This window comes from Rhinolophus sinicus, linkage group LG12 (genome assembly GCF_036562045.2).
Source record: "Rhinolophus sinicus isolate RSC01 linkage group LG12, ASM3656204v1, whole genome shotgun sequence".
Classification (NCBI taxonomy): Eukaryota; Metazoa; Chordata; class Mammalia; order Chiroptera; family Rhinolophidae; genus Rhinolophus; species Rhinolophus sinicus.
In genome coordinates this window covers 55116-76092 of record NC_133761.1, presented here as the reverse complement: position 1 = coordinate 76092, position 20977 = coordinate 55116, and the positions used below count along the sequence as shown (strand labels likewise).

General features: G+C 52.0%; 2 protein-coding genes across 23 annotated transcripts; both read left to right on the top strand.

Moving 5' to 3' along the window:
• The first annotated feature begins 5179 nt into the window (after positions 1-5179).
• On the top strand, positions 5180-7639 carry RPL8 (ribosomal protein L8). 2 transcript variants are annotated; one of them, XM_019717163.2, is made up of 6 exons: positions 5180-5320; positions 5549-5695; positions 5775-5916; positions 6198-6416; positions 7163-7278; positions 7443-7639. In XM_019717163.2, exons 2-6 carry the CDS (start codon positions 5558-5560, stop codon positions 7599-7601), a joined length of 774 nt encoding a protein of 257 aa, XP_019572722.1. In that variant the 5' UTR covers positions 5180-5320; positions 5549-5557; the 3' UTR covers positions 7602-7639. The 2 variants fall into 2 exon arrangements, with proteins under 2 accessions (XP_019572722.1, XP_019572723.1); XM_019717164.2 differs by having other exon boundaries at positions 5305-5427.
• A 1260-nt stretch (positions 7640-8899) lies between these two features.
• Positions 8900-17581, top strand: ZNF34 (zinc finger protein 34). 21 transcript variants are annotated; one of them, XM_074316602.1, is made up of 9 exons: positions 8961-8983; positions 9488-9667; positions 10328-10416; positions 11862-11986; positions 12604-12653; positions 12824-13066; positions 13308-13434; positions 13745-13864; positions 15502-17581. In XM_074316602.1, exons 6-9 carry the CDS (start codon positions 13034-13036, stop codon positions 16860-16862), a joined length of 1641 nt encoding a protein of 546 aa, XP_074172703.1. In that variant the 5' UTR covers positions 8961-8983; positions 9488-9667; positions 10328-10416; positions 11862-11986; positions 12604-12653; positions 12824-13033; the 3' UTR covers positions 16863-17581. The 21 variants fall into 21 exon arrangements, with proteins under 21 accessions (XP_074172710.1, XP_019572706.2, XP_074172707.1 ...); XM_074316604.1 differs by lacking the exon at positions 8961-8983 and adding an exon at positions 9001-9467 and having other exon boundaries at positions 9551-9667; XM_074316611.1 differs by lacking the exon at positions 8961-8983 and adding an exon at positions 12248-12367 and having other exon boundaries at positions 9474-9667; positions 12981-13066.
• Positions 17582-20977: the final 3396 nt, after the last annotated feature.

The window sequence follows — 20977 nt, the reverse complement described above, 5'->3', positions numbered from 1 at the left end:
TTGCCAGTTCAATTCCTCGAGTCCCACAAGGGATGGTGGGCAGCGCCCCCTGCAACTAAGATTGAACAGGGCACCTTGAGCTGAGCTGCCGCTGAGCTCCCGGATGGCTCCCAGTTAGTTGGAGCGCGTCCTCTCAACCACAAGGTTGCCAGTTTGACTCCCACAAGGGATGGTGGGCTGTGCCCCCTGCAACTAGCATCGGCAACTTGACCTGGAGCTGAGCTGCACCCTCCACAACTAAGACTGAAAGGACAACAACTTGAAGCTGAACAGCACCCTCCACAACTAAGATTGAAAGACAACAACTTAATTTGGAAAAAAAATGTCCTGGAAGTACACCCTGTTCCCCAATAAAGTCCTGTTCCCCTTCCTCAATAAAAAAATCTTTAAAAAAACCCTCATTATTAAAAGGAAAGAAAGAACTGGGGAAAATATTTGTAATATATCACTGCCTCCGTTGTAAGATACAGCTTACCTCCCACCCCCACCCAAACACCTGTGGTCTGTGTCACAATTGAGGAAATGGGGATATCATGGGAAAGGGATTGGAACTCAACACAGAGGTCTTCCAAATCCAATAAAAATGGGTACAAGAGCCTACTGGGAACTCACCCATGAAAAGGCCAAGAAAAGCAAATAAACACGAGAGAGGCATTTCTCAAGATTAATACAACTAAAAGCAGGCCCTCCCTACTCCCAGTACCCCTGACCTGGAAGCCCTCCTCAACCCCAAGGAAGCAGTCAGGGACACAGGCAAACATGCACATGCCCACTGTGGGCTTAACGGTAACAACGACACCGTGGGGGAAAAGACAGATGTCTGACAATGAGAGAGTTGCTAAGTAAAGCACATGAGATGGCAAACACACAGGCATCATCCAATCAGTAGGTACAAAACTCTAAGCAAAACATAACTCCAATTTCGAAAACAGTAACTGTGCATTAGCAACAAAGCACCACAGACATCACAATATCGATTTCTGGAGAGTGAGACAAAGGGCACTTTTTTATGTTGCTTTTCGTAAAGTTTCTGCTTTTTCCAAATCCTCCACATCAAGTTTATATTTAGGAAGAAAACGTGTTAATTAAAAACACGCATTCGCGGGTCAGGCCCTCAGCTTGGCGCAGGCCTAACAGCTTCCTTTCTATCACGTTTCGTAAGCTGCCACAGAAGCCCGTCAGCGTTCTCGCTGTTGGGTGAGGCTGATGGTGACCAGTGGTGGCTAAGACGAGCTCCCAGGACAGCAGGCCCTTGGGGGCGTCTCCCAGTGAGCACCTTCTTCCTTAGGCCTGAGGAAGGCAGGGCACACCGAGTCCAGCTGAGGCTCCTGAGGTGCCGCCGGGAGCCTGGGACTCTGCCTGAGTCCTGGAATCAGCATCACCAGCCCTCCAGCCCTGCATCACTTCCAAACCCCGTGTCCCAGTGACTTCCTCATGTCCCCATGCCAGGCACTGGGATTCTGTGCCCCTCCAGCTCCCACGGGGTGGCTGGAACTCTTGCAAACAGGGCCAGATCATGACACCAAGCTATTATTTTTTTTTCTGATCACAAGTCAGTATTTGGAAAATAGATGAGCAAGAAAACAAAACCCAGCCCCACCCCCGTTTGGCTGACTGAAGCCGAGGTGAGTGTCCAGGCCCACTTAGTGGGCTTCCAGAAGCCGCACTCCTGTGGCAACGCGGGCTGGAGGGTGGGGTAGGGACCCACTCCGGCTCGGCCTTCCTCTCCATCCCAGACGAATGCCCTGCTGCACCCACGTGGCCTGCCCCCGGCGGAGCACTGCCTGTCGGGGACTTGCTGATGCTCCAGGAGGGCAGCAAGCCGGCTGCGAGCCCTCCCCCAGGCCCGGCAGCTGAGCAGCCAGCCTCTGGTCGTTGTGGCGCTGGTAGCGCGCAGCCAGCGTGGAGCTCCTGCGGAAAGCCTTGCCACACTCCGTACAGGCGAAAGGCCTCTCCTCGCTGTGGGTCTGCTGGTGCAGCGTGAGGTTGGGCTTCTGGCCGAATTCCTTGCAACAGTCTCTGCACTCAAACGTCTTCTTGCCCGCTCATGTGCAGCCTGTGGTGCAGAGCAGCAGGAACTCGTGTCTGAAGGGCTTCTGGTATACAGAGCACTGACGGAGTGTGCCCCCGCGCGGCCCCTCCGTGCTTCGCCCGGCAGGGCGCACTAGCGCCCGCCGTCCTCTCTGGGCCTCGCCTCCGCGTGCAGCTGGCGCTGTTTGAGGAGCGAGGCCCCGCGGATGAAGAGCTGCCCGCACTCGCCGCACGCACAGTGCCTCTCCCAGCTGTGGATGCGCGAGTGCTCGCAGGGGGTGAACCGGGGGCTGACCTTGGACAACAAATAGGAAACCTGGCCCTGCTGTGAGGAGCTACAGCGCAGCATGAGCACCCAAGGCCTGCAAGGATGCAAGGAACTGTGTGAAGACCCGGCCTCCCTGCGTCTTGCACTCACCCGGGCACTGGCTGGCCTTGGTCCCTCGATTTTCACCCACCTGCAGAATCAAGGCCCCTGACTCCTCCCCCTTGCTCCAGGAGGATCAATTCTGGTTTGGCAACCAGGAAGCTTGCAGGTCCGGCAGACGCACCGACAGCACGCGTCGGGGAAGGATGGGGAAAGGCAAGCCCACCACCTGACGGGAGGCCACGGGGCACATGTGGGTGCTGGGAGTGGTGGGGGACACCTACTGACCAGCAGCGGGCAGTTGGGTGGCCAGGGGGCGATGGAGGGCCCTCGCTCCCGCTCCCAACGTGTGGGACTCCACGCTGGAAAGGTAGAGTCCCCAGTGTGGCTGTGGAGAGGCTGGGGGTCTGGGACCCGCGACCCTCACCCAGCAAGGCCACGTGCCAGTAGGTCTCCAGCATCATGTCCCTGTACAGTGCCCGCTGGTTGGGGGCCAGGCGACTCTTCTATTCTCATGAAGTACATGGCCAGGTCTTTGAACACAACAGCCTCCTGCGACCACAAATCCTGCTGTCCAGGCAGATGGGGGCCACGTCAGGGATGTTCAGGGATCTGTTTAGCTCTGGGAGTCAAGGCCTCTGTCAGCGAGGTCACTGCTGTATTCCCAAGGGAGAGGGAGCAGCCCTGCTGCCATGAAGCCTCTAGTGAGGTGGGGGTCTCCACCTTGGCCTCAGGTCTCTCTGCGAGTTCACAGGGTCGTGAGGGGTACTCCAGAGGTTCTGGGGGCTAAGCCTCCACATTCGTGTAGGCGGGGGGGAGGGTGCATTCTTGTCCTTTGGTCTCAGCTCCCAGCAGAGGCCAGAGATTGCACCAACAAAGGGATGACCGAGCATGAAAGGGATGACCGCTGTGGTTGGGGGAGAAATGGATGAATCAAAAGGTACATGCTCCCAGTTACAAGATGAGTAAGTTCTGCATATATATTTAGCTACTATAAACATGTATGAAAGAACTGACTCTTGTGTTTGATTTCAATTTTGTTCTGTTTGTCTCAACATGTATATTTTCCATCATTTTTGTTTGGTTTTGGACATATATGAGCATCTCTTTATTCCAATTTTACCTCAAGTATTAGCTGGGTTCCTTTTCTCCTTGGAAATATAGGCTTGGACCCCACCCCTTCCCCAGCTTTTGGAGGTCAAAGACCTCACAGGAATTTTTACCATTTCCCTGCACACCTTTAAGGAACTCCACTTTTAGAAGTAAAATACACAGGAAGGAATTACAAACACCGGCAGCAAGCAGCACGATGAATTTTCACACCCTGAATACCCTGTGCAACTAGCCCCCCGTCACCAGTTGGTTATACCTTGAAGCCTCTGTGACCTTCCTTCTGGTCATTCTCTGCGACTACCTCTCCTGTCTGAGCCTGAAAATGGCCACTCCGTGACTTCCTCAGCCCTGGTGATTTTTGTAGGCGCACTTTATGCCCTCTGTGTGTGTAGTCACTCATTTAACCCTTACAATAACCCTATGAAAGACAGCACTACTGTTCCCATGTTAGAGATGAAGGGGGCACAGTGTTCTGTTCCTTGCCTCAGGGCAGCTGACGCTGGGGGTGCAAAGCCAAACCAAACAAGACAGAAGAGGGTCATGGTTTATAACAAATTACTTGTGATAAGAAACATTTAAAGAACATCTTTAAAAGGAAATAAATAATTTCTAAGAATAAAGTTTGTAATGCAGGTGAAGTTGGATTGCATGAGAGAGGGACCTTGCTGAGCAGCATGAGCAAAGCCACCTCGTGGGTAGGACCCCTCTCCACAGCTCGAGAACCCATCCCCAGTACGGCTGCTCCCACCCATAATGGCCATCACGATCAGGTGACCAAGATGTGCAGAGCCCCTGCTGTGTGCTAGGCTCAGTGGCCTCACAGAGTTGGCTTTCAGGTCAGTGAGATGGAGTCAATCACAGGTCTCCAGACTGTGGTGGGGGACACGGGTCTTTGCAGAGATAGGGGATCCCCATCTCTGCAAAGACAGATCCAACCAGCACAAAGCAGGAGCGTGGTAAACATTAGATGGGTGTCTGCATCTCCCAGAGTCCTGCCACTGGCTGCCCTCCCTTGAGTCCACACCCGCCACCTCCAGGTAGGCCTCCAGAAGGATCCCACACAAGCAAGCCCCCCAGAGCAGCACCTCGCAGTTTTCTCTTGGCCCAGGGCCCCCAATGGGGGTCTTACAGCCGCAAGGGCACCCCCTGTAGCTCCTGGGCTGGCACTGCTGTCCCAGTCTCGCCTTAGATTATGGCACTGACCATCTATCTACCTGTGTCAAGGCCTGATCACACGTCCTTCAGTGGGCCTGGTCAGCTGCCTTCTGTCTGCATCCAGGGCCTCGGCAGCCATCTCCAAGATACAGGGAGGACATGTCCCCCCACACACACACACACACATTGCATCCTAGGGACTTATGGGACCATCTCGGGGACCCCACAGTCCACGTGCCCAAGCATTGTGCCTAACTCAGTGTCACTCTGTTGGGGGTAGCATGAGCCTGAACAAATCACTCAATCCCTGGGTGACTCCTCAGCTGCTCAGTGGGCGACTCCTGCCCTCCGGGAGACCTCAGTGAGGGTGTGGCACCCCTCCACCCTCCTCCCCGGCCCCGCCCACACGACGAACACGTGGCGGGAGAGCAGCGGGCGGGCCATACCTGCAGACTTCCTGGGCACCGCGGGCCCAGCCTCGCCAGTGCGCCTGCGCGGAGGCTCCGGCGGCGATGGAGGACTACAAGTCCCGGCGTACACTACGCTCGCGGTCGGGGCACCTACCCGGAAGGTCAAGTGACTTTCAGCCCGGCCCCGGAAGATAAGGCAGCTCGCGAGCGTTTCGTCTCCTCTTTCGGCCGCACTAGGCAGCAGGTGAGCCATGTTGGGGCGCTGAGGCCTGGGTGCCATCCGGCGGCATCCGGCGCCTTGATGCTCGCCAACGACCTAGGCGGGCTCCTGAGAGGACACGAGGATGCACGGTCGGGGATGGGAGCGCAGAGGGTCCGGGGACTGGAGGGAGGAGCCTGGGGAAAGGGGGCCCTGAAGCCGGGTGGCGGGTGTTCCTGGGCCGCGCGGGTGCTGACTGTGAGCTGCCCCCAGATAGCCGCCATGGGCCGCGTGATCCGTGGGCAGAGGAAGGGTGCCGGCTCCGTGTTCCGCGCGCACGTGAAGCACCGCAAGGGCGCCGCGCGTCTGCGCGCCGTGGATTTCGCCGAGCGGCACGGGTACATCAAGGGCATCGTGAAGGTGCGGGGCGCCGGCCGGGGCGGGAACGGGCGCGGGGTGTCCCACCAGGTCCCCACGCTCACGCCGCTTCGGCCCGCAGGATATCATCCATGACCCAGGTCGCGGCGCGCCCCTCGCCAAGGTTGTCTTCCGCGATCCATACCGGTTTAAGAAGCGGACCGAGCTGTTCATAGCCGCCGAAGGCATCCACACCGGCCAGTTCGTGTACTGTGGCAAGAAGGGTAAGCCGCGCTCCTGGGATGGGAGGTCGGGCTGGGGAGGGGACGGGGCTGCACCAGGAGGCTCACTCACATCCTAGGTCGAGCCGAGGAGGCATCCAGGAAGAGGCCTCACTGCGTGAGTCCTGCTGGGCCGAACCTACGAGGGGGGTCCTGGAGAGCTGTAGGAGGAGGCAGGACCCTGAGTGGGGTGCTGTGCAAAGGGGATTTGCGTCACCTTTGTCCAGCAGGCGTTCAGACAACATCTTGCTGTTCTGAATGACCCCTACTGCTTCCTCTTGCAGCTCAGTTGAATATTGGTAATGTGCTCCCGGTGGGTACCATGCCTGAGGGCACCATCGTGTGCTGTTTGGAGGAGAAGCCTGGTGACCGGGGCAAGCTGGCCCGAGCCTCCGGCAACTATGCCACCGTCATCTCCCACAACCCTGAGACCAAAAAGACCCGAGTGAAGCTGCCCTCCGGCTCCAAGAAGGTCATTTCCTCTGCCAACAGAGCTGTGGTCGGTGAGTGGCAGGCAACAGTGGGCTGTGGGTCACCTGGGCCCTGGAACCTAAGGGCCTGCTCCACTAAAGCTTGAGCATGTGCACTGCTTTGGAGTTATAACTGGGAAGTGGGTTCAGTAACACCTGCATCACTGCTGGTCAGGGATGGACGGAGACGGGCTTAGCGGCCAGGACCCATCCGCACTCTGGCATGACCTGCACCTGTGTGGCCCTTGCTCCTACCTCCCCTTGTTGACAGCCTTTTGAAAGAGCTGTGATCTCCTTTAAAACGATCCAATAAGTGTATTAACAAGGATTTGGATCCAGGTTTGTTCACGGATGTTAGGCAACAACACCTTCAGGTCCCGTGACAAACCCAGTCCTGCCTAGGGCAGGCTGTCGAGAGTGTTTTCACAGAATAAGCCAAACAGGCTGAGATGTGGCAGGTTGGGTCAGCCTTCCGGTTGAGGTTCAGGGTTGAGGGACCTGCCCAGTGTCAGATGTGAAGGGGTAAGGGCTTCCATGGAGAACCCAGGGTCGAGATGGGCATTCCAGATGACATGGGCAGAGGCCTGGCCTTACTGCCTCTCGGAACCTGGAGAAACTCGCTGTCAGTTGACTCAGGCTTTTGGGAACCGTACGATGCTATATCCAGAAGTGGTTGGTTTGGGGTGGGGTGCTGACAAGGAACCAGGAGGGGATGTAGGGTCTCGCTGAAGGCGAGACCTGTGCGCTGGGGAGGGCATAATGCCCGATCTCCCTGACAGGTGTGGTGGCCGGAGGTGGCCGCATTGACAAGCCCATCCTGAAGGCCGGCCGAGCCTACCACAAGTACAAGGCAAAGAGGAATTGTTGGCCCCGTGTGCGTGGTGTGGCCATGAACGTGAGTAGCCTTGAAATGGGCAGTGGGGTGTTCAGGGTACAGGGACAGGCTGGATGGGCGGGTCCCTTCCTGGAATGTGGTGGGAGGTCTGTGGTGTGAGCCTCTGGGTAAGGTGTGTAGGCACCGGCTGCCCCAACACTTAAAACACCTCCCTCTGCCTATAGCCTGTGGAGCATCCGTTTGGAGGTGGCAACCACCAGCACATCGGCAAACCCTCTACCATCCGCAGAGATGCCCCTGCTGGCCGCAAAGTGGGTCTCATCGCTGCCCGCCGGACCGGGCGTCTACGGGGAACTAAGACTGTGCAGGAGAAAGAGAACTAGGTCTGGGGGGCTCAATAAAGTCTTTCCTTTTGCCACTATGCTGTTTGCCTGTTTTCATTGGGAAGGGCCCTGCTGGGAGCACTGCTGGTGAGCTCCAGGTATAGGGAGGAGGAACATGGAGCAGGTGTAGCAGTGAGCAGAGAAAGCTCTGGTGAAGAGGTGGGGGTGATCAGTCCCTGGAGCCCCACCTGGTACACAGAGCAGAGAAGCCCACCCTACACCTGCATTCGTTAACTTGTTCTGGGTTCCGGGAAAATCTAGGTGAGGTGTGGGTGGTGCACCTGAAGCGGTCATATGAGGAGAGGTCCAGGGGGTTCTCAACGAATGGGCTTCCTGTTTGGCCATAGCCCATGGTACCTTGTACCAAAGTTGACGACAGTTCTGTCAAAGCTAACAACTGGCACAGACAATGCTGAGCAGGTATCAACATGGGAGTGGAGGCCCATCGGTGCGTTCGCATTCAGACCTGTCCCTGCCGCAGTGGTTTCCTGGGAGCCAATAGGATAGGAGTTGCAGGCCACTGACCACGCATGGCAGCACTCCTCGTCACCTATTACACAAGAAGCTGTGTGCTACAGAGTCTCTTATGGATGATGCCTTACTGGGGGTCCCTGCTCTCATAGTCCATACCCATCTGTCATTAACCTGGCCCCCAGCCCTCAGTCTTGTCTCTCTTGGCCTCACCTGCCCTTGGCCACCCACAACACCTGGGCAGTGACCCCAGCAGGGCCACGGCCTCGGTCATGGGTAGAGAAGACAGGAAGGCAATGTCTCCTAAAGGAAAGCACTAGCCTTGGTGCCTGGACCATAAAGTGCCATTGCTTTACGGCTTGCTTCTGGCTACAGTGGCCTGCGGTCTTGGCCAAGACACTGGACATTAGGGAGGGTTTGCAGAAGCAGTCAGGCACCGGAGGAGGCCCTGTCTAGAGTGGACATGGCCCCATTTACGGGGGCTGGGGGCTGGGGGCAGTGGGTCAGGCACAGAAGGGCTTCTTTGACCAGTAGACACCCTCTTCACTCTGGGGAAGAGTGTGGTTCTGGGAAAGAAAGACCTTCAGCAGCTCACTAGGTAGTTTCTCTGAAAAAGACTGGTCTTCCAAACTGGTCACCAAAGCCTCACCCGTGCCTGGGTTCTGAAGCCTCGGGATCACGGTTCCATGCTTCCACGTGGTCGCAGCGTTCCCGATTTGTGGCACCGCATTTACCGTTCCTGGAGGAGACCAACCATCAAGACCTGGAACCCATTTCCCAGAGCAGCCGGAGGACGCCACCGGCCGGGACGCGAGGGGGCGGGGCTTGTGTCACTTCCGCTGGGCTTCGATTGGCGGGGCCGGTGGGACAGGCGGGGCGTGGTCGGTTGGGCGCTGCTCTGCGACGCTGAGGTGAGTGCGGGCCCAACTGGGCGGGGCGGGGCGGGGCGGGGCGGGGCGGGGGTAGCGGGGCTTCCCGGGGACCGGGTGCGCACTCATCCCCTAGGGTCCGCCGGGATGCTCAGGGTCGGGGTGCGCCCCGCGGTGGACAACACCTCCCGCCCGGGTTTCCCCGGCAGGCCCAGTCCCCTGGCCCGGCGTCCCCCCACCTGACACCCCTTCCCACGTCGTCCCCCTGGGCCGCTTCTGCCTCCCGGAAGGCCCGGGACAGCTCCCTGCCCGTCTCCCCCTCATCCGGCGCGGGGTAACCAGCCCATCCACACGCACAACGCCGCCGCAACCCCCAGCCCCCGCTACAGACCATCGACTCTACTTCCATGATTTGGACTATTTCATATTCCACATATACGTGACATCATGCGGTATCTGTCTTGCCGTGTCTGGCTTATTTCACTGAGCATAGTGTCATCCAAGTCCATCGGTGTTGTTGCAAACGGTAGGCTTGCCTTTTTTTAGGCTGAATAATGCACTGCATATGTATGCCACATTCTCTTCATCCATCCACCTATCCATGGACAGAGGTGGTTTCCGTGTCTTGCCGGTCTTACCTAATGCTGCAGTGAACACGGGGGTGCAGGCATCTCCTCCAGCTCCAGATTTCTATTTCTTCGGATAAATACCCAGAAGTGGAAGAAGGTAGCTCTATGTGTAATTTTCTGAGGAACCTCATACTTCTTTCTGTAGTGGGTGCACCGATTTACATTCCCACCAACAGTGCAGAGGGTCCCCTTTTCTCCACAGCCCCGCCAGCACTGATCTCTTGTCTCTTTGATGATAGCCATTCTGACAGGTGTGGGTAGTTCACATTGATTTTGATTTGCATTTCCCTGATGATCAGTGATGCTGAGCACCTGTTCTTGTACCTACTGGCTATTTGGATGTCTTTTGAGAACTGTCTATTCAGGCCCTTTGTGCATTTTTAAGTCGGGTCATGTGGTTTTTTTGCAATTAAGTTGTGTGAGTTGCTTATATAGTTTTTCTTTTTTTTTTTTTTTTAAAGATTTTATTGGGGAAGGGGAACAGGACTTTACTGGGGAACAGTGTGTACTTCCAGGACTTTTTTCTTGCTAGTTGCAGGGGGTGCAGCCCACCATCCCTTGCGGGACTCAAGGAATTGAACTGGCAACCTTGTGGTTGAGAGCCCACTGGCCCATGTGGGAATCGAACCGGCAGCCTTCGGAGTTAGGAGCACGGAGCTCTAACCACCTGAGCCACCAGGCTGGCCCTGCTTATATAGTTTTGATCTTAATCCCTTATCAGATGTATGGTTTGCAAATATTTTCTTCCATCCTTTAGGTACCTTTTCACCCTGTTGATTGTTACTTTGCTGTCAGCAAATTTTCCTATACCTCTACACACCTAATGGTGTTTTTGTATTTTAAAATGTAAGTATATATCATACTATTGATATTCTACACTTTACAGTTTTACTCAGCCTTACAGCGTTGTGCCCTGTCTGTGTCACGCTGATGTGGTTCATTCCTTTCCACTGTGGCCTTGCCTGTTCTCTGATGATGGATAGTGAGGTTCCTCTACTTTTGTCTGCACAGACATGCAGTGGCACTCAGTGTGTCGCCTTGTGTGGTTAGAAAGAGTTTCTATAGGGCACTTATGTAGAATTAGGCTTCCTGACTGAAGGGTTTGCAGGGTCTTAGCTCTACCAGGTGGTATCACACGTATTTCCAGAGTGGCTGTACCGGTGTACACTCCTATAGAACTCTGATGGTCTCCATGATTCCTCATGTCTTCAGCATTTGATACTGTGAAGCATTTTATATTTCCCCCAGTCTATGGGGCAAGAAGTCTTGTTTTAATTTGCATGTCCCTAATTCTTACATTGAAAATCTTTTCATGGGCAGCCGGTTAGCTTAACTGGTTAGAGAGCGATGCTCCTAACACCATGGTTGCTGATTCGATCCCCACATGGGCCACTGTGAGCTTTTTCCTCCAGAACTAGATTGAAACAACTACTTGACTTGGAGCTGATGAGTCCTGGAAAAATACACTGAAATTTTTTAAAAAGTTAAAAAAAATATTTTCAGATGTTTATTGGACAGTGTGATTTCTGTATTTGTGACTTACGAGATTATATCTTGAGTTAATTTTTTAAATTGAATGGTCTTAAATTTTGGTATTTTAAAATATATTCTGTATATTTATCTTGTTATGTATGTTTGCAAACATCCTCTTTCACTTTGCAGCTTGTCATTTAATTTTGTGATGTACAGAATTTTTTTTTAATTCACCTATTTATTTTTAATTTTCTAAATTTTATTGGGGAATATTGGGGAACAGTGTGCTTTTCCAGGCCTATCAACTCCAAGTCATTATCTTTCAATCTAGTTGTAGAGGGCGCTGCTCAGCTCCAGGTCCAGTTGCCCGTTGTTAGTTGCAGGGGGCGCAGCCCATTGCGGGAGTTGAGGAATTGAACTGGCAACCTTGTGGTTTGAGAGCCCACTGGCCCATGTGGGAATCCGACCAGCAGCTTTTGGCATTAGGAGCACGGAGCTTCAACCGCCTGAGCCACCGGGTCGGCCCCCCTTTAGTTCTTAAGTGTTTCCGTTTCCATCTCTTCTCTGCGGCCCCACCCCCACATTGGACTTGCCACATGTTTGTATTTTAATTCAAAAGAACCAATGCTGAGATTATTTTGTTTCTTTTAATCACATTTTCTTTATTTTCTTTCATCTTGCCCTGAATTAATTTCCTTTTATATATCTGAATTCTTGTTGAATGTTTAGACCATTTATTTAAATCTCTTGTGTTAAAATTAGCATGTTAAGGACACACATTTCTCCTTACATAGCCTTTGTTTCTCTTTCTACCTTAGTCTCTGTTTTTCCCGGAGGGAGTACTTTTTATCATGTGTTTCCAGTATAACAACAATATGGTCAGAGACTGTTCTGATAAATGATATCAGCGTTTGGAATTTGCGGACAGTTTCCTTGTTGCCTGGTATGTGTTGTTTTGTATAATATTCAATGTACATCTTGAAAGATGTGTATTCTCTATGCTTTACATAAAATTCTCTATTGACCCACTGGTTTCTGACGGAAGTATGTTAAAATCTGTCATTCAAGGTCCTTTAGCTAGCTTTGGCTTTTTATCTTTTGAGGGTCTGTTGGCAGTACACACGTTTGTAATGACAGCTTTTTGATAGTTTTCCTTTTCTAAATATGCAGTGCTTTGGTTCCTATTAGTGATTTTTGCTTTCAGTTCTGTTTTGATTGGTGTAACTATGGCTAAGCCACACACAGCAGTGCATATGAGCTCACAAGCACCACCGCGAGGGGAGGAGGCCCGCCGAGTGCAGACAGCTTAATTCCCGCGACAAAGGTCACCGGGGGCACAGTGGACTGGTGGGGTGGACATCAGGAAGGTGGCCACCGAGGGAGGTGGGGGGAGCAGGACTGTAGCTGTGCGGTCAGGGTTTGTCGACTCTCCTGTGTGAATGTCACACTTCAATAAAGAGCTTTAAAGATGCAGAAAAGGCATATAGCTAGTAGTGCTTTATTTTGATTGGTGTTTGATTTGTCTTGTGCTCAGCCTTTCTGTGTTTTTTTTTTTTTCAGGTTAGTAGGTGCATTTCATGTGTCTAATACAAGTTTCGTGCTTCTAGTAGGTGAGTTTAATGCTTTCATTTCTTGCCATGACTCATCCATTGGATTTGTTTCTACTGGTTTTGTAGTTTTTACCTTCTATACTTTGTCTTTGCTCTCTGCCTTCTATTGACTTTTTTTTACTTTTCCTCTTCGATCCTTAACATGTTGTCTTTATTCTCTCATGTAAAAGGCATGAGGACCTCTGTCCTCCTGGATGAGACAACTTAGCAGGCCAGGGACCTGGGGCGTCCTGCACGGTCCATGCAGTGTGGGTGGGAAGTCTGCCGGGAGGCCAGCTGTGCTCCATGGGGATGAGCCCGGCCCTGAAGCCAAGTCTCCTCCCTCAGCACCTGAGTGACTGGTTCCTGCCTGCTACCGGGGGCGTCCAGGGAACCATTCGATGGCAGCTTGGCACCTGTCTGCCCCACCCCAGGTGAGCATCACCCCCACCCGGGGCTTTCCTCCTGCTCCGCCTCAGCAAACACTGTCAGGGCCTCTGGTCAGGGCACCGAAAACAGGAAGGGTTGGCCTTGGGATACCTCCCCCCGCCCCCCAGTTTCCTGATGTAGCTGGCTCAGTGGCCAACCAGTCAGGCCATCCTTGGGCCACTCTGGGCATGTCCCCAGGGCCACTCTGAGCCACACACAGTTGTGCAGCAGCCCTTGTCTTTCCAGGGTGAGGTGACCTTCGAGGACGTGGCCGTGCTCCTTTCCCGGGAGGAGTGGGGCTGTCTGGGCCCTGCTGAGCGGAGCCTCTACAGGGATGTGATGCTGGAGACCTATGGGCACCTGGTGTCTCTGGGTAAGGCCTCTCACCAGGACGCAGCTCCAGGAACAATCCTGGGCACTGGGGGCTTGGCAGAGCCTGGGCTGGGGCCCTGTTGGGTGCAGAGGACAGCCCTTCCGTCCTCAGAGCTCTTTCCCCAGGCCCAAGTCTGACCCCTCCCCAAGTGCAGTTGCATACCTCATGGTGGAGAGAGCCCCCTGTGCTCCACTCTCATATCCAGAGTGTGCCAACTTCCCGTCACCCCCGGACCTGCGCTTCCGCCTCCCCCTGCAATCCTCCAGCCCCGTGTCCTTGGCACCAAACACAGACCCCATCTCCCTCCCAGGAGCTGGCCCTGCAGGTCCCAAGCCTGGCGTGATCACACAGTTGGAACGAGGGGGCGAGCCGTGGGTCCTGGACATGCAGGATGCCGAGGAGACAGGGCGACTGAGACTTGATGGCTCAGGTGCGTGAGGGGCGGCTTCCCTAACTCAGTCACTGAGCAAACTTTACTTGGAGTCCTAGGTGTGTGGCTAATGACTCGGGGTTGGGGGAAGAGGCAGCACGCCAGCCCTGGGCGTGGCCTCTACTGCCATGGTTCCTGAGCTACATCTCCCGGGTGTGTAAGGGGCAGGGTTGGAGAAGGAGAGGGAAGGCGTTTGGGTGTGCACGAGGGGGTTGGGCACCGGGGACCCTCGTGGAGCCCTGCCCCTGAGAGCTCATATACTGTGGTGGGGTCAGTTGGGGCCAATCGCTGTACTCCCTTCTTCTAAGTTGACCCATCGGGAAGTTACCACTGTCCGTGTCACCACCCGGACACACAAGTGTCCCTGTCTGGCCTACAGCTGCATGTGACATGTGACCCTGTCTGCAATGCTGTGCCACCGCTTGTCACTAGCTGCATTTCTACTGCACACACAAGCCTGGTCACTGCTGTCACTACAAGTGCTATCGGGGAGGTGTTCTCTGGTCTCGTTGCCGTGGACACTGCTGCGTATGTCTTGATCATGTCCTAGGAAGGAACTATTCGCTAAAAGGACTTGAACTTCTCTTTTCTAAATTTATTTGATTGTGCATACTTATAGAAATGGGAGAAAGCCTGAGTTTATATAGCTCAGTGAACTCATAAAAAAATACAAAACGTTTAGTCCCCAGGAGCCCGTGGGCCCTCCTCTGGCATTTCCCGCTGTGCCTACAGCTGAGCACTGACCCCGGCTCATGTCTGTCTGGACCCAGGTGGGCCTTGAACACTGTGTGGTGCTCGTTGTGCTTCATCACCATTGTCAGGAACGTGCCACTCATCGTTTTCCGTTCTGAGTGTGCAGGACATTCAGTTGTCCCCACCTTGGAGTTGTGCATGTCTCTCTCTCGGCTCACACAGAACACATTTTCGGTGGGTGTGTTCCTGCCAGTGGGGTTGGTGTGTGAGTGTCTAGTCAAGGAAAGACGGCGTGGGGGCTTGAGGGCACCCAGAAGCATTCTGTGTGGCATCTTGAGTTGCAGGTACTGGTGGCTCACCTGGCTGTCCTCTTGTGCCCCTGGAAAGAGCCCTGGGAATGGGTGTGACTGCTAGAGAGAGCTGAGGGACCTGGCCTCTGTGCTCCACCCCCTCTACAGCTGGCAGGAGCTTGGCCCTCTACCCTCCTGCGGCGGTAGCTCATTTACCTAGCATGGATTTGGGGCATTTTTTTGGTGTCCTTAGACTCGCTTTGCCTTAATTTCTCTGTCTGTCAGATGCTGTGCATGACTTTTGGGGCCCGTTCTTTCTCTGGTCTCTATGGTGCTACAAAGCCTCCATCTTCCTTCCCTTTGTAACGAGGACAGGCTTCCTGAAGTCCCACTCAGTCAGGTTTTGGAGGCAGAACACAGGCAAAAAGGGAGTGAATGTGAGAGTTGATCAGATCTGGATTTAAATGCTGGCACTGCCACACGACTGGCCCTGCGTGAGGTTTTTAAGCCTCAGAGCTCCAGGCTCTTATCTTTGATGGCACTGTGCCTTTGGAGGTGATGCATTTGGTACTCCACAGGTGTTTGGCAGCATCTTCATACCTTCCTTCCAGAGTCAGCACAGGTGACCCTGAGATGTTCTGTTTGTTGTTTCAGCTTACAGGGCCTGGACTGAGTACATGGAGTTGGCTTCAGGGGAGATGTTGGATGGGGCAGAACTGGACCAACTCAGCGGGGCTGATCTCTGCACACAAGAGCCAGGAGAAGACTGTAAGCATGTCGGGGAGCCAGAGGAGAGCCTGGACAAGCCCACGGAGCAGAGGGGCCCCAGGCCAGTCACAATGACCACCAAGGAGAGCAGCCATGAGTCTGGAGGAAGCCTCAGGTTGGGGTCAAGCCGTATCTCTGATCAGAGACCTCACCAATGTGATATATGTGAGCAAAGTTTTGAACAGAGATCATATCTCAATAACCATAAGCGTGTACACAGGTCAAAAAAAACAAATATAGTTCATGATTCTGGGGAGATCGTCAGTGCCAATTTAGTTATCAGAGATCAGAAAATTCTTGCTGGGAAAAAACTGCATTATTGTGGTTACTGTGGGAAAGCTTTCAAGTACAGTGCTAACCTGATCAAGCACCAGCGGCTTCACAGTGAGGAGAAGCCCTACAAATGCAGTGAGTGTGGGAAAGCCTTCAGCCAGAGCTGCGACTTCATCAACCACCGTAGGGTGCACTCGGGTGAGATTCCCTACCACTGTGCTGAGTGTGGGAAGACATTCAACCGGAGGCCCAACCTCATGAAGCACCAGCGGATCCACACTGGCGAGAAGCCCTACAAGTGTGGTGAGTGTGGGAAACACTTCAGCGCATACTCATCCCTCATTTATCACCAGAGAATCCACACAGGAGAGAAACCCTACAAATGCAACGAGTGCGGGAAGGCCTTCAGTGACAGCTCAATCCTTATCCGACATCGTCGCACTCACACTGGAGAGAAGCCATTTGAGTGTAAGGAATGTGGCAAAGGCTTTACCCAAAGTTCTAATCTTATCCAACACCAAAGGATTCACACTGGAGAGAAACCCTACAAATGTAACGAATGTGAGAAAGCCTTCATCCAAAAAACCAAACTTGTCGAACATCAGAGAAGCCACACTGGCGAGAAGCCCTATGAATGCAATGACTGCGGCAAAGTCTTCAGCCAGAGCACACACCTCCTCCAGCACCGGCGGGTCCACACGGGGGAGAAGCCCTACGTGTGTGGCGAGTGTGACAAGGCCTTCCACAACAGCTCCAGACTCATCCAGCACCAGCGATCGCACCACGGAGAGAAGCCGTACAAATGCAGTGACTGCAAGAAGGCCTTTAGCCAGGGCGCTCACCTCGCCCAGCATCAGCGGGTCCACACAGGGGAGAAGCCCTACGCATGTGGCCAGTGCGGCAAGGCCTTCCGGCACAGCTCCAATGTGTTCCAGCACCAGCGGCTGCACCTCCGGGAAGGCACCTGCACATGACGTTGGAGGGCCCACCCCACCCGTGAAGTATGGTCCACGCAGCATGGTCACAGGTGAAAGCCATTTCTGTCTAATAAAAACACTCTTTTCTTAATCCAAGAGCAGGGAGTGCATGATCATTTCAGAGGAACTGAGAGAGGAGCACAAAAAGGAGAGGCTCTGATAGCTCCTCCCACTTACAGGAGAGCTCACTGCTGCCGATTCAGTATGTTTCCTTTCAGACTTGCTGAAGAGCTCTTCAACAGGAAAGCACTGTTATGCTTATTGCATCACCCAGGATTTCCATCTTCACTTTTCCTCAGTACCAGAGAAGTCACACTGGAAAGAATTCCACACATTTGCATAATTCTAAATTTTGTAAATTTCAAAGCATATCATTCGTGCTTTTCTTGGTCACTCACTATGCCTTTTTTATTGTGGTAAAGTACACCTAACATAAAGTTCACCATTTTAGCCATTTTGAAGTGTACTATTGAGTGGCATTAGTACATTCACGATGTTGTGTGACCATCACCACCATCTATAAAGGGTTTATTATCCCCAACAGACGATCCCCATCCTCCCCTCTCCCAACCGCTGGCAACCCCTATTGTACTTTCCGTCTGTATGAATCTGACAATGCTAGGGACCTCAAGTAAGTGCAGTTGCACAGTATTTGCCGTTTGTGACTGGCTTATCTCACTCAACATAATAAATGTCCTCAACGTTCATCCACATTGTTTCCAGTGTCAGAACAGTATTCTTTTTCATGCCTGAGTAATACTCCATTGTTTGGAGGTACCACATGTGTTTATCCATCATTGTTGATGGTCACTTGGGTGTTTTCATTTTGTGACTATTGTGCATAAGGTGCTGTGAACACAGGTGTACAAGTATCTGTTTGAATCCCTACTCACAATACTTTTGGGTACAATCTTAGGAGTGAAATTGCTGGATTATATATTAATTCTATGTTAACTTGCTGAGGAACAGCCAAACTTTTCTGCAGCAGCTGCTCCATTGTTGCATCCCCACTAGCAGTGCATGAAGACTCCAGCTTCTCGACATCCTTGCTAACACTTGTTATTTTTTATTTTGGTAATAGCCGTCCTAATGGGTGTGAGGTGGTATCACATTGTGGTTTTGATTTGCATTTATCTGATGACTAACGATGCTGAGCACCTTTTCAGGTGCTTATTGTCCATCCGTATCATATATTTTCTCTGGTGAAATTCTATTCAGGTCCTTTGCCCATTTTGGAATCGGGTTCTTTTGTGTTTTGTGGTTGAGGTGTAGGAGTTCTTTATATTTGCATAGTAATTCCTTATTAGAGGTATGATTTCCAAATATTTTCTCTCTTTCTGTGAGTTATCTGTTTATTCTCTTGATAAGTGTCCTTTGATGGACAAAAGTTTTTTAATTCTATAAAGTTCAATTTATGTATGTTTTCTTTGGTTCCTGTGCTCTGGGTATCATACCCAAGGAATCATTGCTAAATCTGAGAATCTGAAGTCTCCCCCCATGTTTTCTTCCAAGAGTTTTATAGTTTTACGTCTTAGTTTAAGTACTTAATCCATTTTGAGCTAACTTTTTTCTGTAGTGTAAGGTCGGGTCTAACTTTATTATTTTGCATGTGGAAATGTTCATTTCTCTTCATGCTTATTTTCAAGTTCATTGACCCTTCTGCCTGCTCAGATCCATTGTTGAACAACTCTAGTGAGTTTTTTATTTCAGTTATTGTACTTTTCAGCTCCAGAATTTCTGTTTGGTTCATTTTTATAAGTTCTGTCTGTTTACTGTCATTGTTCATAACATTATTTTCTTGTTTTCCTTTAGGTTTTTGTCTATGGTTTCCTTTAGATCATTGAACATATTTAAGACCGTTGATTTTAACACCCTTGATGAATAAATCCATTGTCTGGAAGTCCTCAAGGAAGGTTTCTGTCAAATTCCTTTTTTACCCTGTGAATGGGACGTATTTTCCTGTTTCTTTGTGTAGTTTGTATTCGGTTGTTGCTGAGTGGACATTTTGAGTATTTTGTATGGTGACTGTAGAATACTAAGCCTCCTACCCATCAAAGCTGAATCTTGCTTGTTGAGTTCTGGCACCATCTGTGTGTCATTTTTCCCAACTTTTTTGCAAAGTGTGTATTCTTCAGTGCCTGTGGTCCCTGAAGTTTCTGTTCCATTATCTGTCAGGTCATCCAGTGACTTGGAAAAGATTTCCTTAAATGTCTTGCTCCCAAAAGGGTAAGAAACAAGTATGTTCTATTTAATTTCCCCAGGAAACTGCTTCAGCAGTTAAAACAATGGCCGCAACCTTGTGCCAGTGATCCAAAGTGGCAACCAACCATCGAAGCCCATGACCCTGACATGTGGAAGATAAGGTCCTTATTACCCTCCCTGGCTCCCGCAAGCTGCATCATGAATGCAGGCCATTGTCCCCTCGGTTGCACGCCACAGGGCTAGGGGCTGGGCATGGTAGGTGTTACGCTAAACGCTGGAAGTTCACTGAACTGGGTGAAGTTTACTGCCCCCTCTTCAATCTCTCTCCTGGCTGCGTGTTCAATCTCTCCTGGCAGACTCAAGTAGTTTCAAAACAGCTACTTCAGGCCACTCCTGTGTCTCCGTGGTTGTGTAGGTGGAGGGCGCGTTCCTGAGGCTTCCTACTCTCCTGTCTTTCATGACTCCCGTGATTGCTTTTACAATAGTAGCAAAATTTCTATTTCATTGACATATTTCATTTATACAACTTATCATGTGGACATATTCCACAGTGACTAATTTCAGATTTTTTAGTCTTTTGAATCATATCTTTAGGATACATTCCTAGGAATAGCATGTGAGTTTTCAAGGACATTGATGTATATATGCAAATGCTTTCCAGAGTCGTTGTATCCAATATGTAATGTCACCAGCACTGACTCACTGGAACACCATTGTCCTGCTTTGCAGGATGCAGCCTGATCTCCACACAGCCTCCCTGCACTGGACACTGAAACTGTAACCTCCACTTGCAATTAGACAGGCATGACTGCCTGCTGCTGCATTTGCCTGATCACTCAGGAAACCTTCATGGCTTTGTGGTGGCTTCAGTGGGAACCATCTCTCCTTTACAGCCTTTGCCTCATCACTGCTTATGGCCCAGGTGGTCTTCCACTGGTTGTTAAGGACCCCTACTCTGCAGTCTCTTCAATCCCTCAGCCAACATGTCCCGGAGCCAGTGGCATCCCAAGGGAGCGATAAAGCCCTGGGTGGGAGGGCTGGAGAGGCAGGTAAGGGTGGTGGATAAGCATCTTTTACAGAATAGTGTACCTGGAAGGCGGATATGCTGTTGTCATTGTGCAAAACTAGAGAAATGGTTTGACGTTTTCTTGGCTGTTTTGTTTTTGGCTCAAGAGGGCTCGTAATATGAGTTGGTGACACATTTTCACAAGAGTCAAGTGTCAAGACTGTGCGTGTGTGTGTGTGTGTGTGTGTGTGTGGGTGCAGCATGGAAAAAAGGACCGCTGGTTCTAGATGTTTCCACTGAGCCTTCTTGGGTAGTCACTCCTGGGAGTCCGGTGGGCTAACTCCTTGCAGCTGTCCTACGGTTTCCTCAACTCACAAGATGACAAACAGTGGCTGCTAATGACAGGGCCTTTGGAGGTCGTCATTGACCGTGTGCTGTTTGTTAATCAGTAATTGTGAAGAGCTCTGGGCAGCTAGCTATGAGTCAGATTGTCAACTGTGGGGTCAGAGGGCCTGACAGCTGAGGCCTTTGGCTGTCTAGAGTGCGTGTTCCGGGTAAAATAGGTAACAGCACCCACCCAATGGACATGGAGAGGCCAGTGGGGTCATGCTCACAGTGTGCTGTCCCTGGGCACATTCCGAGGGAACAGACCCAAGCAGGACATCAGATCTGAGTCACTGGAAGCTGGATCTGGCTGCTCCCACCCATCCTCAGGAGCTGGGCTAGTCCAAGTGTCCCTTCGGGCTGGTGGCCTCTAGGCTCTCCGGTCCCTGCTGGAGATGGCTGTGGCCTCCACACCCGGCCTGGCCCAACCTGTCCATTTCCTGCATGCATCCTGTACCGTTTACCTGTAGCCGTGCGCCATGACTGATTGTCTACACCAACTGTATGATTTATGCCGGGG

Excerpts from the sequence above, each read along its gene's own strand:
- RPL8 (XM_019717163.2), top strand. The coding sequence starts at position 5,558 with ATGGGCCGCGTGATCCGTGGGCAGAGGAAGGGTGCCGGCTCCGTGTTC. Across the intron at positions 5,917-6,197 it reads CGTGTACTGTGGCAAGAAGG|CTCAGTTGAATATTGGTAAT; the intron begins GTAAGCCGCGCT and ends TTCCTCTTGCAG. Across the intron at positions 6,417-7,162 it reads TGCCAACAGAGCTGTGGTCG|GTGTGGTGGCCGGAGGTGGC; the intron begins GTGAGTGGCAGG and ends TCTCCCTGACAG.
- ZNF34 (XM_074316609.1), top strand. The coding sequence starts at position 13,034 with ATGGCAGCTTGGCACCTGTCTGCCCCACCCCAG. Across the intron at positions 13,067-13,307 it reads ACCTGTCTGCCCCACCCCAG|GGTGAGGTGACCTTCGAGGA; the intron begins GTGAGCATCACC and ends TTGTCTTTCCAG. Across the intron at positions 13,865-15,501 it reads ACTGAGACTTGATGGCTCAG|CTTACAGGGCCTGGACTGAG; the intron begins GTGCGTGAGGGG and ends TTGTTGTTTCAG.